A 14183-nucleotide genomic window follows, 5' to 3' on the forward strand; every position below is an offset into this window, starting at 1 on the left:
ATTTGGAACCAGTCTGTTGTACATGATACATGTTGTTCATGTCCATGATACATGTTGCTGCTGCTGGTAAGTCACTTCAGTCGTGTCCGACTCTGTGTGACCCCATAGACGGAAGCCCACCAGGCTCCCCCTTCCCTGGGGTTCTCCAGGCAAGAACACTGGAGTGGGTTGCCATTTCCTTCTCCAGTGTGTGAAAGTGAAGTCGCTCAGTCATGTCCAACCCTTAGCAACCCCACAGACTGCCACCCACCAGGCTCCTCCATCCATGGGATTTTCTAGGCAAGAGTACTGGAGTAGCTTGCCATTGCTTTCTCCGCATGATCCATGTTACCTTATGCATATTCAACCACAGTTTGAAAATTAAATATAAATGAACTTTCATTGCTCAAAAATATTCAAGCAAGGAAGACTGTAGAAAGTATAAGTCTTTGCAAAAAATTTTTATTAAAATCTTCAATCTTTTCTTTTATGAATTTTTCCCACTTTTCCTTTTATGCTAAAAAGTTCTTCCTTATTCGCTGGTTATGCAAGTTGTCATTAACATGTAAATGAAATTCTTAAATTGAAGATGCTTTAAAAAATTACCACCCCAACAGAATTTCTTATTATTATTAAATACTGCAGTGTTTAAACAGCCTCCTATTACAGACTTTATTCTTGATTCTGCTTAGTGGAGGAATCTGACGTCTGAAGAATGGAACTCTCTGACGTCATTACCTTCAGTTTGCTTGTTCAACAGGAGTCAGTAGTTAATTTAATTCTCCCAGTGCTGGTGTTTTCCCCACAGTGTCAGAGTGGAAAGAACGGAAACACTACCCAGCAGGGTTGGTAACTGCGCCCCCGAGTACTGGTCCCCCGCCCCCTGCCCCTGACAGCTCCTGTCTTGCAGGCGCCCTGCAGCCCTTCCTGGAGGCCTGCAGCTGCTCGCTCTTCTTCCGGACCTGCTCCGTGCTGCTCCGGGCCCCGAAGCTCGACCTCCATGTCCTGGAGAAGCTCAGTATCATCCTGCAGAAACTTTCCAAGATCAAGTAAGGATTTCTCCTTTCTCACCTTTCTCCTCAGAAACTAGCTCACTGTGATCATTTAGATTTCTCTGATTCCTGCACTGGTCCGCTGTGATTATTGAATCAGAGTTTCCAGCAAGCGTGTGGTGTGTTAATGCTGGTCTCAGGCCACACATTTGGTGACAGAGTGAACCCTGGACCAGCTGCCTGCAGGCTGGCACGCTGTGATCGCAGGTGGAGACAAGGGGCAGATGAAGGTGTGTCCTGCTGGTGCTTACTGTGGATGCACTGGGTCAGGGGTGAGAAAGAAGCAGCCAGAAAAGACTGCGACCAGTGCTGGCCACAAACAGTCATGGACGCACTGCTGCACTGGTTTGATTTCATTGCCATAAGTGAGGGCTTTCTTTTTGTATTTCTTCTTTCCCTGATACAAGCATTGGTATTTAAATTATTTTTTTTAAAAAAGGGACATAGACTTTAAGCTATATTTTCCCCGAATCTCGTATACTCTGGTGTTTCTTTCGAGGGAAATCTGAGCATCTTCTGTGTGTGGTATTTTTATACCATGGCCTCTTGGTTTGGTTCAGTAAACACAGCGCACCCTGAAGTTGCTTGTGGCTGTGTGACCGCAGGGCAGCCTGTTGTGCCGGGTGTTGCACACGACGCCACGCTGTAGGAAAGTATTTGTTGTCACGTTGTGACTCATCCTTAGTTCAACAAGTTACTAGTTTGGCTCTGGGGTCATTCAGGCTTGTCAGTTCGTTGTCTTCCTTTTCTCTCAGGCTGACTGGCCGTGACTGTCTTGATGTGTAATCAGTGGATTCTCCAGGAGGCCTGTGGTCCTTCACCCTCTGTGGCGCCCTGAGACTGCAGGGGTGTTTCATTCCTCTGAGTTCCTGCTCCTGGAATTGGTGGAGGTGTAGTTCCCGTGTGGCTGTGTCCTGGGCCAGAGCCTTGTAGTTTGTGTTCATTTCAGGCGTAGATAAAGAATTGGAACAAAGCTTGAATGAGGGGCTGGGAATCACCGATGCCCAAGCCAGCCTTAGAGTAAACCTGTAAATCCACAGAGATGGAGACCCTGGCTGTGAGGTGGATGGTTATAAAGGTTACCATAGACGGAAATAGATGTGGACAAGGAAGTAAGAAATACGTTACCAGATACGAGTCTAACTTACTGAAAGTGACGTTGCTGACTGGTCGCTCTGCAGAGGACAGTGGCCAGGAGCTCAGTCAAGAGGTCAGCTAATGGTCTGCTCCATGAAGAAGCAGACATACCTGAGACATGGTGGTCGGGTACTTGACTCTGGCTGGCTGAGGGCAAGCCCATTCTGGTAGTGACTATGGTGCAGGCTCCAGGGTGACGAATTGTCCTCTTTTCTCCTTAAATACTTTTCCACGTTAGGCCTGTTTCAGACAAGATCATGTCTTGTCTGTCTCGGCATGTGAATCCTCTAGTTACCTATTTCCCCCACTATGTATGAAACAGGATGCCGTTCACACGTAAGGCTCTCTCACTGCTCTTGAGTATGAGATGACGTTAAGGTGCTCCCTCTGTTGCAGGAGTAATAAGAAGCTCTTTGAACTCTTCACAATCCACCTGATGCTTCAGGAGATACAGAGGACGACGCACCCAGAGCACGCCTTTCTCTGCATCAACCTCAACTCCACTCTGTTCAATTTGGGTCTAACAAAGTGCAACTCCCTGGCCACCAGCATGAACCCTTAGACTGGTCATTACTAGTTACAGATACTGCATGCGTGCTGCTGTTTGTCAGATTGTAAAAATCAGCAAAGTAACTAAAAGTCTACCGAGTAAAGTTACATATGAGTAGCATCATTTATCATGAAAAATAGAAAAAAAAGTGTTTAAAAAATATATATATATTTTTTTTTTTTAGTTTTTTAAAACTTTTAAAATGAAACCCATGGAAGCTGCAGGAAGTTTGGACCTTTTCTATTTGGCTCAGGTGGTACTCATGTACACAATGGAACTTTCAGGGCAAATGACACTGGGGCTACTCTTTGTAAAAATGTTTTGGGAAAATTCTTAAAATTATGTGATTATTTGGAATAAAATTAGTGTTTGTGTGGGAACACAGATCATATTGTTCCGTTTTCTTAACACGTGAAGAGCCTCGCCTTCCATAAGCAGAAGCACGTACATCTGAGCTGCCGTGGGCCCAGCACCGGGGACCTCGCTGCCTTCAGAGGGGAGGGGTGTGGTGAGCTGGCGCTCGGGGTGCGGGACAGAGGGTGGACGCACAGAGGAAATCAGAAATTATACTCCTAAGCATAAATCTATCCCTGAGATCAGGAGACCTGGGCCTTTTCAAGAGAATATAAGCTGTGCTGTTTGTGAAGCAGAAATCCATACAGAGAGCAGGCTAAGGTGATGTGGAGGCTTTATAGGAACTTGAAAATGCAGAAGCAAAAATGAGCATCCTTTGTCAATGCTACAGGTGGAGTTAGTGCTACAGGAGGCGGACTCGGTGCTGGGGGCAGGCAGACAGCGTGGGGCTGGCGCTTTTGAAGGGGCAAAGTTCTGGGCTGCAGCCAAGTGGAGATGGAAGGCCCCAGTCCCCATTGAGGGGACCTTGACGAAGGGGATATGTGCATACACAGTGTTGATGGAGGGGGGAAGGCAGACAGAAACCCCTGCCTGTAGGAGAGGAAACTCGCCCGAGGTTGATAGGGAGCCACCCCTCTGGCTCTCGGGGGCGGGATCTCTGATCTGAGGATTTATGCCTGGTGGACATGCCTGTTGTCAGTGAAGACAGTGCAAAAACGTTTTCAGATTTGTAGGTGTTCAGAAGTTACACCACTTATCCACTGTTCCTAAGAAGAGGAACTGCCCAGATTATTCTAACCAATTTAGAATTGAATTTATTGAATCAACATCATACCAAAAGACTGCAGTGAACACTGAAACGACTTACACATAGGTAGGTTTAAATTATTGTAGTTCGTGTATAAAATGGAGTGAAATGTTAAATTTCTTGGAAGGGTAAACAACAGGGAGAGCAGTGGTTAAGAGTGTGTGCATGAGGCATGATTAGCCAGCATCAGGAGCAGCAGCTGTGGGGCCTGGGGTCAAGGTGGGGAGGGCGAGGCGAGTGAGGGGCCCTTCACTGAGTCTTCGTCAGAGATGGAGTTGAACGTTCAATTTCAGTGGTAACCTTGACAAAAGAGGGCTTCCCTGATAGCTCAGTTGGTAAAGAATCTGCCTGCAATGCAGGAGACCCTGGGTCGGGAAGATCCACTCGAGAAGGGATAGGATACCCACTCCAGTATTCTTGAGCTTCCCGTGTAGCTCAGCTGGTAAAGAATCTGCCTGCAAAGTGGGAGACCTGGGTTTGATCCCTGGGTTGGGAAGATATCCTGGAGGAGGGAAAGGTTAACCTCTCCAGAGTTCTGACCTGGAGAATTCCATCAACTGTATAGTCCACAGGGTCGCAAAATCGGACACAACTGAGCAATTTTCACCTTGACAAGAATGAAGAAGGCTACAAGAATGCTTTTGGAAAATGTCAGAGTAAGTGTTAGAAGAGATTGCTTTTAACTGAAAACTAAAATGCATATATAGACATGGCAAAACAGAAAGCGAGGAACATGAACAAAAATATTTAGGATTAAAAAAGGTTTTTAAAATTATAAATTCTCTATTGCGCTATGCTGATAAATTTGAAAATCTGGATGAAATGGACTATTTTCTATAAAAAGACTCTCAGAATTTTCTCAAGAAATCTTCAATAGAAAATCATTTAAGTCTTTTGTAAGTGTGAAAATTATTTTTTTAAATGACATTAATTTCAGGTGTTTTGCAGGCGAATTGTTTAAACATTTCAAAGAGCAAGTATTTAAAACTAATTAAACTGGCCCAGAAGGTAGAAAAAAACATTCTAATTCATTTCACACAACATGAGCCCAGCACCAAAAATTGTCCGAAAAAGTATGTTTCAAAAATTTCAAAAGAAATAGGAAGAAACCAACACCAACTATATATTACAGGAACATTAATCCATCACCAGCTGGGGAAGGATGCATTCTAGAAATAACAGATTGGCTTTGTGGTAAAAACACATATTTGCCAAGCAAAGATAGAAAACCATACACTCAATAAATGCCTAAAATATAATTCAACTTAACATTCCTGGTAAAGCTATAATATGCTTAAAGGGCTATGAAATCAGTGTGTACTATGAGACACTGGATATGTGCCTATTAAAGTTGGGACTGAAACAGCCCACCCACCCATCCTGTGGCCCGGCTGGTGTCTCAGGAAGCATAACTCTGGGGAGGGAGGTGACAGGCCCACCTGGGGCCTGGGAGCTTCTTTTAGAAGCTCAGCAGGGTGCCTGGTTGCGAGATAATCACTCACATTCGGAGCTTCTACATAATCCTGCAATCACTAACTAGAAATTAATGTTTCACTTCAGTGTGAGTAATAAGTTAACGGTTTACATGGCAAACTTTTATGGAACAGGAATCACATAGCAAGGAAGGTTCAGAATTTGATGAGTGGCCATCCAGTCTTGGCTGGGGGAACATGGAGGAAGACCCGATGAAACAGACCCTGAGTTCCCGGTGGGGCTCCGCTGTGTCGGGGCCTCGTCTCCCCGAGTACTTCATGTGCTTCAGCCACGACTGATCCCAATCTGAATTCCCTTTAGAACGTGGGGAAGTCATCCTAACTCATCTGGACCAATAAACAGGCAGGATTAGAGAAGGAAGCTTCTGCTGTTTGTCAGCACTGAGCCGAGTTCTTATCTGTTCTGTTGTTTGATCCTCATCAGACCCTCGTGCTGAGTCTTGTCCTTGTTGACCTCTCTCGGGCTGGAAGAGACACGGCCCAGCACCCGGCCACAGCTGCTCACGACCCTCCAAGAGGGGAGGGTGAGCTTGCAATGCTGGGGGTCAACCCAGATCTGGTTGGGGCTCATATCTGCTCCTCCAGCCTCTCCACAGCTGCTGGAATAAGGGGTAAACAGAGAGCTTGACTCCAGTGGGAGGGACTGACTCCATCCTGCAGGTTGCCGTGCAGCTAAGAATGTCAGGGACACATACACACCCCCAGCTGGTGGCCATGTACAAGACTCCCTGGAACCAGAACTGACAGGTGGGTCACGAAGGTCTGGGGCCCAGGGCCCTGAACTGGAGGGCAGAGAAGAGGGGCTGTCAGGGTGGTGGGTTAACCATGATCTTTGCAGAGTTGGGACCTCTGAAGGCAACACAGGTGGTGAGACCCTGTCTGCAGGGTGCTTCCCAGGTGGCTCAGTGGTATAGAATCAACCGCCAGTGCAAGGAAGCAGTTTGATCCCTGACTAGGGAAGATCCTCTGGAGGAGTAAGGGCAACCTACTCCAGTATTCTTGTCTCCTCTATCCTCCTGTGGACAGAGGAGCCTGCCAGGCCACAGTCCGTGGGGTCGCAAAGAGTCGGACATGACTTAGTGACTAAACAACAAGTCTTCAGAGGGCATGTGGGACCCTGCCTCAGTGACACTGGACTGTTGAAGAGAGCAGCTGAGATACCAAAGTGGAATATAAGCCATGTTAGCTAGGTTCAAAGAAACAAGATGGCTAGAGGTACTATGAAGAGACAAGAGACTTCAAAATGGACTGTAAAGTTTTCAAAAAGTAACAAGAAATGAAAATGTAACTTGAAATCAGACAATAGATTGAAAGGAGAATTGGTCATAGTAATTATGCAGACTGTCTGTAGGGAAGCAAGAAAAACCTAGAAGACTGTCTTACGTGGAGGATGAAGCATGAAAGGCTCTAACACATGTGTAAACGTGCTCCAGCAGGAGAAAATGCAGCAGAGAGATCTGAGAAAGCCGTGACTGGGGATAAAATGAGAAGAATGGGAAACACAAGTCTCCGGTTCAAGAAGCCGCGTGAACTAGAAGCAAGACAGGTGTGAAGAGATCGCTCCTTAGAAACATCAAACTGGAAGAAACGGAAGGACACCAAAGCCCAGCAGACGCTTACACGCAGCCAAGAGAGAAGACAGGTCAGCCGAAAGGGCGGCACAGGTGGGCGACTCCCCACAGCCACCTGCCCAGGCGTCCTTACCATCACCCTTCCCGGGGTGTTTCAGACAAACCAGACACTTACCACCACCAAGCTCCACCTAAACCTCTGGAGGGCGTACCTCAGGAGGAAGCAGAATGGTTTCAGAAAGTCTAAAAGGCGAGATGAAATAACAAAATGATAAACAAGTGAGTGAGACTCAACTCAAGAGCCGTATTCAGTGTGCGTGAGCGTGCACATCTGAGGGTTACGGGGTGTGGGGAACACAAGGTGATGCAGAAAGGAAACAAAACTCCTGTTTCTATTTTCAGTGTTCTGCTGCTGTTTGAAAGTATTTTTGTTCGCGTTTCAAATTTTACACACATGTAAATGCACAGGGAGCGTGTGTTGGAACACACAGGTGTGCCCCAGCCATGGTCTCACCTTCAGTGACTCCACAACTAAGCTGAGGGTGGGTGACCCTTTGTGTCCCATTTCCCAGTCCCTTGTCTAAAGCAGTGAGTTTTCAGTCTGGGCTGCACATCGCAGTCACCAGGTGGGCTTTAAAGAGTCCTTTCCCTGCCCGCCCACCACCGAGTCTGAAATAGCCCTGGGGTGCCTCGGAGGGTATGGAAGTGCCTCTGGTCCTTCTAAGCGTGACTGCTTCCCCGCCAGGATGCTGGTGAGGCTGGTGTGTTCAGATGGCCCCACCAGCCTCTTGGCTGTGTTAGTGGCAGGTGGGCTAGGAATTGCTGTGACCCTGAACACAGCCCTTCTGAGTCACAGTTTATTCATCTAGAAGATGAGCCTGTGCTGACAGCTTCTGGGTTGCTATGTTCAGGTTCAGGACACAGGGTGTGTGTGTGTCGTGATCACACAAAAGGTTGTGTTTGCATATGGGGGCGAGAGTCATGGTGACCCTGCATAGGACTCTTGAGGCGATTCCAGGTGGGAGGACCCTGGGCAGCAGAAAGGACGGCAGGCAGGTGGCCGCCCCAGGCATCTGCTGGCCATGCTCCGGCCCTGCGATCTCAGGACACCAGGGAGCCTCCCAGAGCGGCCTGTCTTCTTGCTGGTGGCACCGAGGCACAGGTCCTGTCTTGTGGAATTCTCAAAAGCTCTGTTTGTCCCTCTGGTCGTTACCTGTTGTCACTGCCGCCCCACCGTGGGCCCTCTGCTGTGTCATCACAAAACTCCAAGCCCCTTCAGTCCTTGTGTGGTCCCCCGCCCTTGTGGTGTCCACAGGCACCTCCTCTGTCCCCTTCTCAGGCCTCCTCCTCCTGTCCCGCTGTCTCTTTATAGCTGGTCTTCCCTGAGTTAGGGTTTCCCTGATGGCTCAGACAGTAAAGAATTCAATCCCTTGGTCATGAAGAACCCTTAGAGAAGGGAACTAGAGAATACTTCAGTACTCTTGCCTGGAGAATTCATGGACAGAGGAACCTGGCAGGCTACAGTCCATGGGGTTGCAAAGAGTCAGACACAACTGAGCTGGATGGTGATCACTGGAGCGGCAGTGCCTGCCCGGGCTCCTGCTCCAACCCCTTGGCTCCCACTGACAGGGAGGCAGCCCTTGTTGGGGGGACAAAGCCAGCTGGGACCCCCACTGGCCTCAGATGGGACTCCCATAGCATATTACATATTACACACAGGTGACAGCCAGGAGCAGAGTGACAGACCTGCCTACCCACACTGCAAACCCCACCCCCGCCACCTCCCCCAGCCAATCCCTGGAAACCGGGGTCTTCTTGTTATTAGTTTATTGAAATTGTAAAACATAATAAGTTATATAAACAGACCTAGACACAAACATTGACAATGAAGATTCCACTGGCCAGGGCCCACAGTTCTAGCCAGGGTGTTTTCTGAGTGTGTTTATTTCAGCAGGAACAATGGCTGTGGCCATACAGGACAGCAGGGGGAGCCCAGTTTTGCTCGGTGAGTCCTTGTAGACTCAGTGGTCTGAACCCATCATGTAGGCTCAAGCCCCACAGAGTGATCCCTGCCTGGGTTTGTCTCCAGGTGAGCAGATGACAAAGGATTGAGTCACTGTCAGGACAAACTCCCCGCACATGGTGCTTCATCAGCAGCTGCGTCACAGAGCCGGGATTGTGCCAAGGGGCTACGGGGACTGAGGGTAACCAGGTTGTGTGTGTGTGCGCCCTTCGGGGCACAGCAGGCCGACACCACAAACGACAGGGTGTTAAATGGCCAGCATGTTCTGCGTTCAGGGGTGGGAGGGTGCGTGTTGCCCTCCGCATACACCTGGTTTCCTCCCCAGAAGCATTTGTCAGTCATGGGACTTGATATTTCACAACAGTATAAGCCAGAGGTTGGTTTCAATGTAGGAACAACCAGGGTCAGGTCTGTCCCTGGGGGCTGAGCAGAGAATTCACAGTTAAACACCCTCAACCTGCGTGATCACCCCTGGTTCCTGGCTCTGGCCACAGCAGATGTCCTCAGAGAATTTGCCAAAACAAGGCTGTTAAGCCCCTCTCTTGGTGTCTGCCAGACACTTGAAGTTACTGTGAGAACTCAGTTCTGTTTTCATTCCCATTTCCGCAGACGGCTCACACTGCACTCACATCTGTGGAAGGCCTGGCATGGTCTCCAGACCCCCTTCAGGTCTGCTCGCCCCAACTTTACTTTCTCTGACTTAGAATCACAGAATAACCTCTTACTTGCAGAAGAGAAACAAACTGAGCCCTGGGAGGGGGGAAAAATTGGCCCCTGTTGGCACGAGCAGACCAGGTCCCCATGGCTACCAACCCCACGTTCCCTGAGGGGCTCAGAAGGCCCATGAGGCACATCCCTGTCCAAGACCCTCTGGAGCCTGAGGGTTCCGTGACTGTTCCCCTTTCCAAGCAGAGCCAACCCCTCATTTCTGTTTGAAGCAAACAACTTGTGTCCCTGAGCACTACTGCCCCAGAGGGTCCAGTCTTCTCGAAAAAGAAAGCAGAGGCAGTTCAGGGACCCCGGGTCCTGAGGCTGGACTTGTGTAGCACTGAGTGAAGCCAGGAGTCTGCCCTTGATTGGACATCCGTGGGGGGCAGGCATCCTGCAGGCAGAAGGGCCACGGGGACAGCGAGCCCAGGGTCCCGCAGGTGGTGCAGACCCACACTGAGCCTGAAGCAGGAGGACGTGGTGCCTCTGCAGCCTTTCCCCAACCTCAGAGCTGCGTTCTTCATGGGGTGCCCCACCCCACCCCCCAGGGAAGCGGCTCCCCAGAGCTGTGCCCCCGTTCCCACACCCTCTTGGGCAATGTGCCATCTTCCAGAAAAGTATGTCTCCTGGGGCGGTGAACTCCCCACAGGACAGACAGGCTTCACCGTGTCCTCCAGGCACCGCTGGTGCATGCCAGGCGGTGCTGACCGCATCTGTGGAGGAGCAAGTGGGGGCGGGCCAGATAGATTCGCACAGACCCGCTGCGCCTGGTGAGGCCAGGGCAACCTCACGTCCACACGGATCTTCTATCTGGTTAGACTGGGAGACAGGCCTGTGTCCTCCTGTTCCTCGGACCAGCGAGGTGCCCCTGGTGTGCAGAGGAGACAGCCTGGCCTTGGGGACTGCAGCCCTGCTCAGGATGCAGGGGGTGGCGGGGCAGCGGGCGGCGGGACCCCCACCCACTCCAGGATGTCCGCACACAGGGACTCTACGGCGTCCAGCCGCTCAATCTGCACCAGCTTGGTGAGAAGCTCCGGGATGCTGTAGCCGGCCGTACTGATGCGGTCGAACAGCTGCAGCCCATCTGTCATGCCACCGATCTCGTCCCGCTTGAGCCCAAAGCTCTCGGCCAGGTGGCGCCACGTCTTCACCACCGCCTTCTCTGAGTTGTACGTGGCACTGAGCATCCGGCTGGTCTTCTCCAAGCAGTCGAAGGGCAGCTCCGTGGGGCTGAGGCCTGAGGGACAAAGGGCCATGTCAGACGTCAGCAGAAGTGTGACACCCTCGAACAGGATTTCTAGAACCTTTTTTAAAATCGTAAAATATAACACAAATGCAGAAAACCACACAGAATGCATGCTTCAGGCAAACAACTCCTGGGACACTGCCAGTCACACTCGAAGTCTGTCCATTCCCCTGACCCCAGCAGCTCCATCAGACATGGCCAGCCTAGTCAGGTGACCCTCCCAGTATCAGGTCCCTTTAGGGGACCAAGGTCATTCTTAAAAGGTGCTCCGAGGACAGTCCTGCATGGGTCACGTGAGCCACATCAGTGCCCTAGCAGTCCTTGGACCCCGCTATATGTTAGACTCAACCAGGAAGTGTTTCACTCCACATTCTCCCCTCTTCCTCCTGCTAAGTAAGCTGACAACCCACCAACCAGCACAGGTGGAATGCTGTCTTCGCAAGAAGAAAACAGACAGTATCTGCCTTTATACAGCGAAACGCCATAGGACAACCCTGGTGCCGCTCCCTCCAATGCCAGCAAAGTGGGATAGGCGCCTAGGCGTCCACCTCCGGAGGCCAGGCAGGGACCCTGGCTTCCTCCTCATCTGGCAGCTGGTCACAGGCCTCCCTGCCACCATGGCATTGGTGGAGACCACTCGGAGCAGCAGATGTCCACCCACACCCCTGCACAGGTTGGGCTCAAAGATCCACAGCCACCTGGGGGTGACGGGGATACCCCTCCACAGCCCAAGTGTGTCAGAGGAAACCAGCCACACAGAGGGTTCAGATGAGACCCCGAGTCTCAGCGTGTCATGCGAAACTGTTCCAGTTTCAACAGAGAGTCACGCATCACACCAAGAACCAGGAAGACCTCAAATGCATGAAAAAAGACCATCAGTAAATGCCGACAAGCATAACAGAGATGTTAGGTTATCTGGCGAGGATTGTAAAGAAGTCGTGATCAAAGTGCTTCAACATGTAATTACAAACATACTTGAAACAAATGAAAAATAAAAAGAAAACCTGAACAAAAGATAGAAAATGAGGAGAACCAAATGGAAATGTTGGATCCGAAAAAGGTAACAATCAAGATTAAAGCTCAGTGGATGAGCTCCATGGCAGAATGAAGAGGGACGAGTTAGTGAGCTGGACGGCAGAACAGACATCACCCACCTGAACAGCAGAGAGAAAAGAAACTGAAACACACGTCCCTCCACACCTCCGTTGGCCTGCCCCCACCACCGCCCAAGTTGATGAGCAACTTGGGAGGGGGTTCTTCTGAGCCTCTCCTGGGACACCCAGAGTGCTGGAGGGTCCCTGGGGAGTCAGGGCCCCACACCTCCCCTTACCTTCCACAACACCACACACACTGGCATACACATCCAGTATTTTCTTCCTTCGACTCTGAATCTGTGAAAAAAGTTAGTGAAAGTCACTCAGTCATGTTCAACTCTTTGAGGCCCCATGGACTGTAGACTGCCAGGCTTTTCTGTCCATGGGATTGTCCAGGCCAGAATACTGGAGTGGGTTGCCATGCCTTCCTCCAGGGGATCTTCCCAACCCAGGGATCAAATCCAGGTCTCCTGCATTGCAGGCAGATTCTTTACCAACTGAGCCACCAGGGAATCCAAAAAAAAGTTAAGAGAGTATGAATTTTTAGAAAGGGGGTGTCAGCAGCACAGGCCCACGTCTCCCATCTCCATGTCAGCGGGGCCCCTTCCTGATTCCGTGTCAGAAATGCTGAGCCACATCCTCACCAGAATGTCTGTCACATTCACAGAAGAAAGCCCTCCCTGGGGTCACCCGGCTCGGCGCCCTCAGTGTCCACAGGGCTTCTCTGCTCCACTGGACATTCAGACTCACAGATAACCAGAGGCCACATCTGGCTTCACTGGCTTCAGTCTCTCCAGAAGGATGGACCCTCCAGCCCAGCTCACCAGGGGGTGGAGGTGGGGTTTCCACAGCCAGAGCTATGCAATGCTGTCCCTACAGGGCAGGTGACTGGGGGCCTGGTGGGGGGCGGGTGCACAAGGCCCCTTGGAGTCACCCTCTTTGGACAACTCCACAGCCCCCACCCCCAGAGGTCAGTAAACTGGGCACCAGGGCACATTCCTGTCAAGATCCGACCACAGCATCCAACTGGGCACCTTCACTGTGACAAGTGATACCAGGAGCAGAGCTAACAGGCCCAGGTGGGAACAGTGACCCCCACACGGTGCACGCCCAGCCTCTGGGCAGCAGACTTTGTGTGTGTGTGTGTGTGTGTGTGGTACGCGCACATGTGCACACATGTGCGTCTTGTCTGGTTGGACCTATTCCAGTACATTCACAAGGGACTCTGCTGTCCTGTGCTGTTCCCAGCCTCTGGGCAGCAGACTTTGTGTGTGTGTGTGTGTGTGTGCGTGTACGCGCACATGTGCACACATGTGCATCTTGTCTGGTTGGACCTATTCCAATACATTTACAAGGGACTCTGCTGTCCTGTGCTGTTCCCAGCAATTTAACCTTTTTTCTCTTGGCTCACTATTTCTTTATTTCTTCTCTCAAGCTGTATGACAAGAGAACTAACTTCCCTGTCTTCAGTCTCAGATTCTGAACCTGTCTTCTGCGGGGGCCCAAGCGAGAAACTGAGAAACTCCCCAGAGCTGGCGGAGTGCATTCAGCAGAAGGAGGCGTTTGTGGGGAGTCGGGCGCGGGCCTTACCCCGGCCGCCCGGGTGGCAGTGGCTGACTTGTCCCTGGCCAGGTGGACCAGCGACAGCAGGCACAGCTCCGGGGGGCCCTGCCCATCTGGGGCCGGCTCCTCGTCGCTGTCCAGGCTCCGGTTCAGCAGCTGCTCCTTCTCTGATGAGGCGTCATTCTCGCTGCAGAGACAGGACCACAGTTAAGGGCGCCGTGCCAGCCGCCCTGGCCCGCTGCCCCAGGGGGTGGAGACCGTGGGCGCCGAGACCTGTCCCTGCTTTCCCTAGAGGCTCGGGCACAGACCGCGAGGTAGGGAGACGCTGCTCTGCGGGCCCAAGTCTGCACCGAGCAGACGGGCTCCCAGCAGCACCAGGTCTGGCAGATGCCCAGAGTGAGGGGGACCCCATTTAGGGGGGACTTCGGGATACCCCACAGGAGGTGGGCTCCAGTCACACCCTGTCCCTCGCCCAGGGCCACGGCCCTAGTCATGCTCCCAAAATCATTCCACACGGATGAGAAACAACCTTATAGGCACTCTGTTCACTTCCTGTGGTTTGGCTGAAGACTTACTTAAGAACAAAGAACTGTATGTGCTGGTGA

At 51.1% G+C, this 14183-nt stretch overlaps 2 protein-coding genes across 7 annotated transcripts in view; one reads left to right on the plus strand and one right to left on the minus strand.

Annotated features, from left to right (window-relative positions):
- CCDC138 (coiled-coil domain containing 138) overlaps positions 1-3102 on the plus strand; it is a 32437-nt gene extending 29335 nt beyond the window's left edge. For all 5 annotated transcript variants that reach the window (XM_088841400.1, XM_088841396.1, XM_088841397.1 and 2 more), the window contains 2 exons: positions 890-1028; positions 2565-3102. In XM_088841400.1, the coding sequence (XP_088697526.1) occupies positions 890-1028; positions 2565-2730 (305 nt within the window). In that variant the 3' untranslated portion in view covers positions 2731-3102. The remainder of the gene's footprint in view (positions 1-889; positions 1029-2564) is intronic.
- Positions 3103-8765: 5663 nt separating this feature from the next.
- Positions 8766-14183, minus strand: part of EDAR (ectodysplasin A receptor) — a 58169-nt gene continuing 52751 nt past the window's right edge. For both annotated transcript variants that reach the window (XM_088841402.1, XM_088841401.1), the window contains 3 exons: positions 13606-13765; positions 12252-12312; positions 8766-10912 (listed from right to left, as the gene is read on the minus strand). In XM_088841402.1, the coding sequence (XP_088697528.1) occupies positions 10590-10912; positions 12252-12312; positions 13606-13765 (544 nt within the window). In that variant the 3' untranslated portion in view covers positions 8766-10589. The remainder of the gene's footprint in view (positions 10913-12251; positions 12313-13605; positions 13766-14183) is intronic.

The sequence above is a fragment of the Moschus berezovskii genome, chromosome 11 (genome assembly GCF_049115385.1).
Source record: "Moschus berezovskii isolate FMDL1 chromosome 11, NW_MosBer_1.0, whole genome shotgun sequence".
In the NCBI taxonomy this organism is placed as follows: Eukaryota; Metazoa; Chordata; class Mammalia; order Artiodactyla; family Moschidae; genus Moschus; species Moschus berezovskii.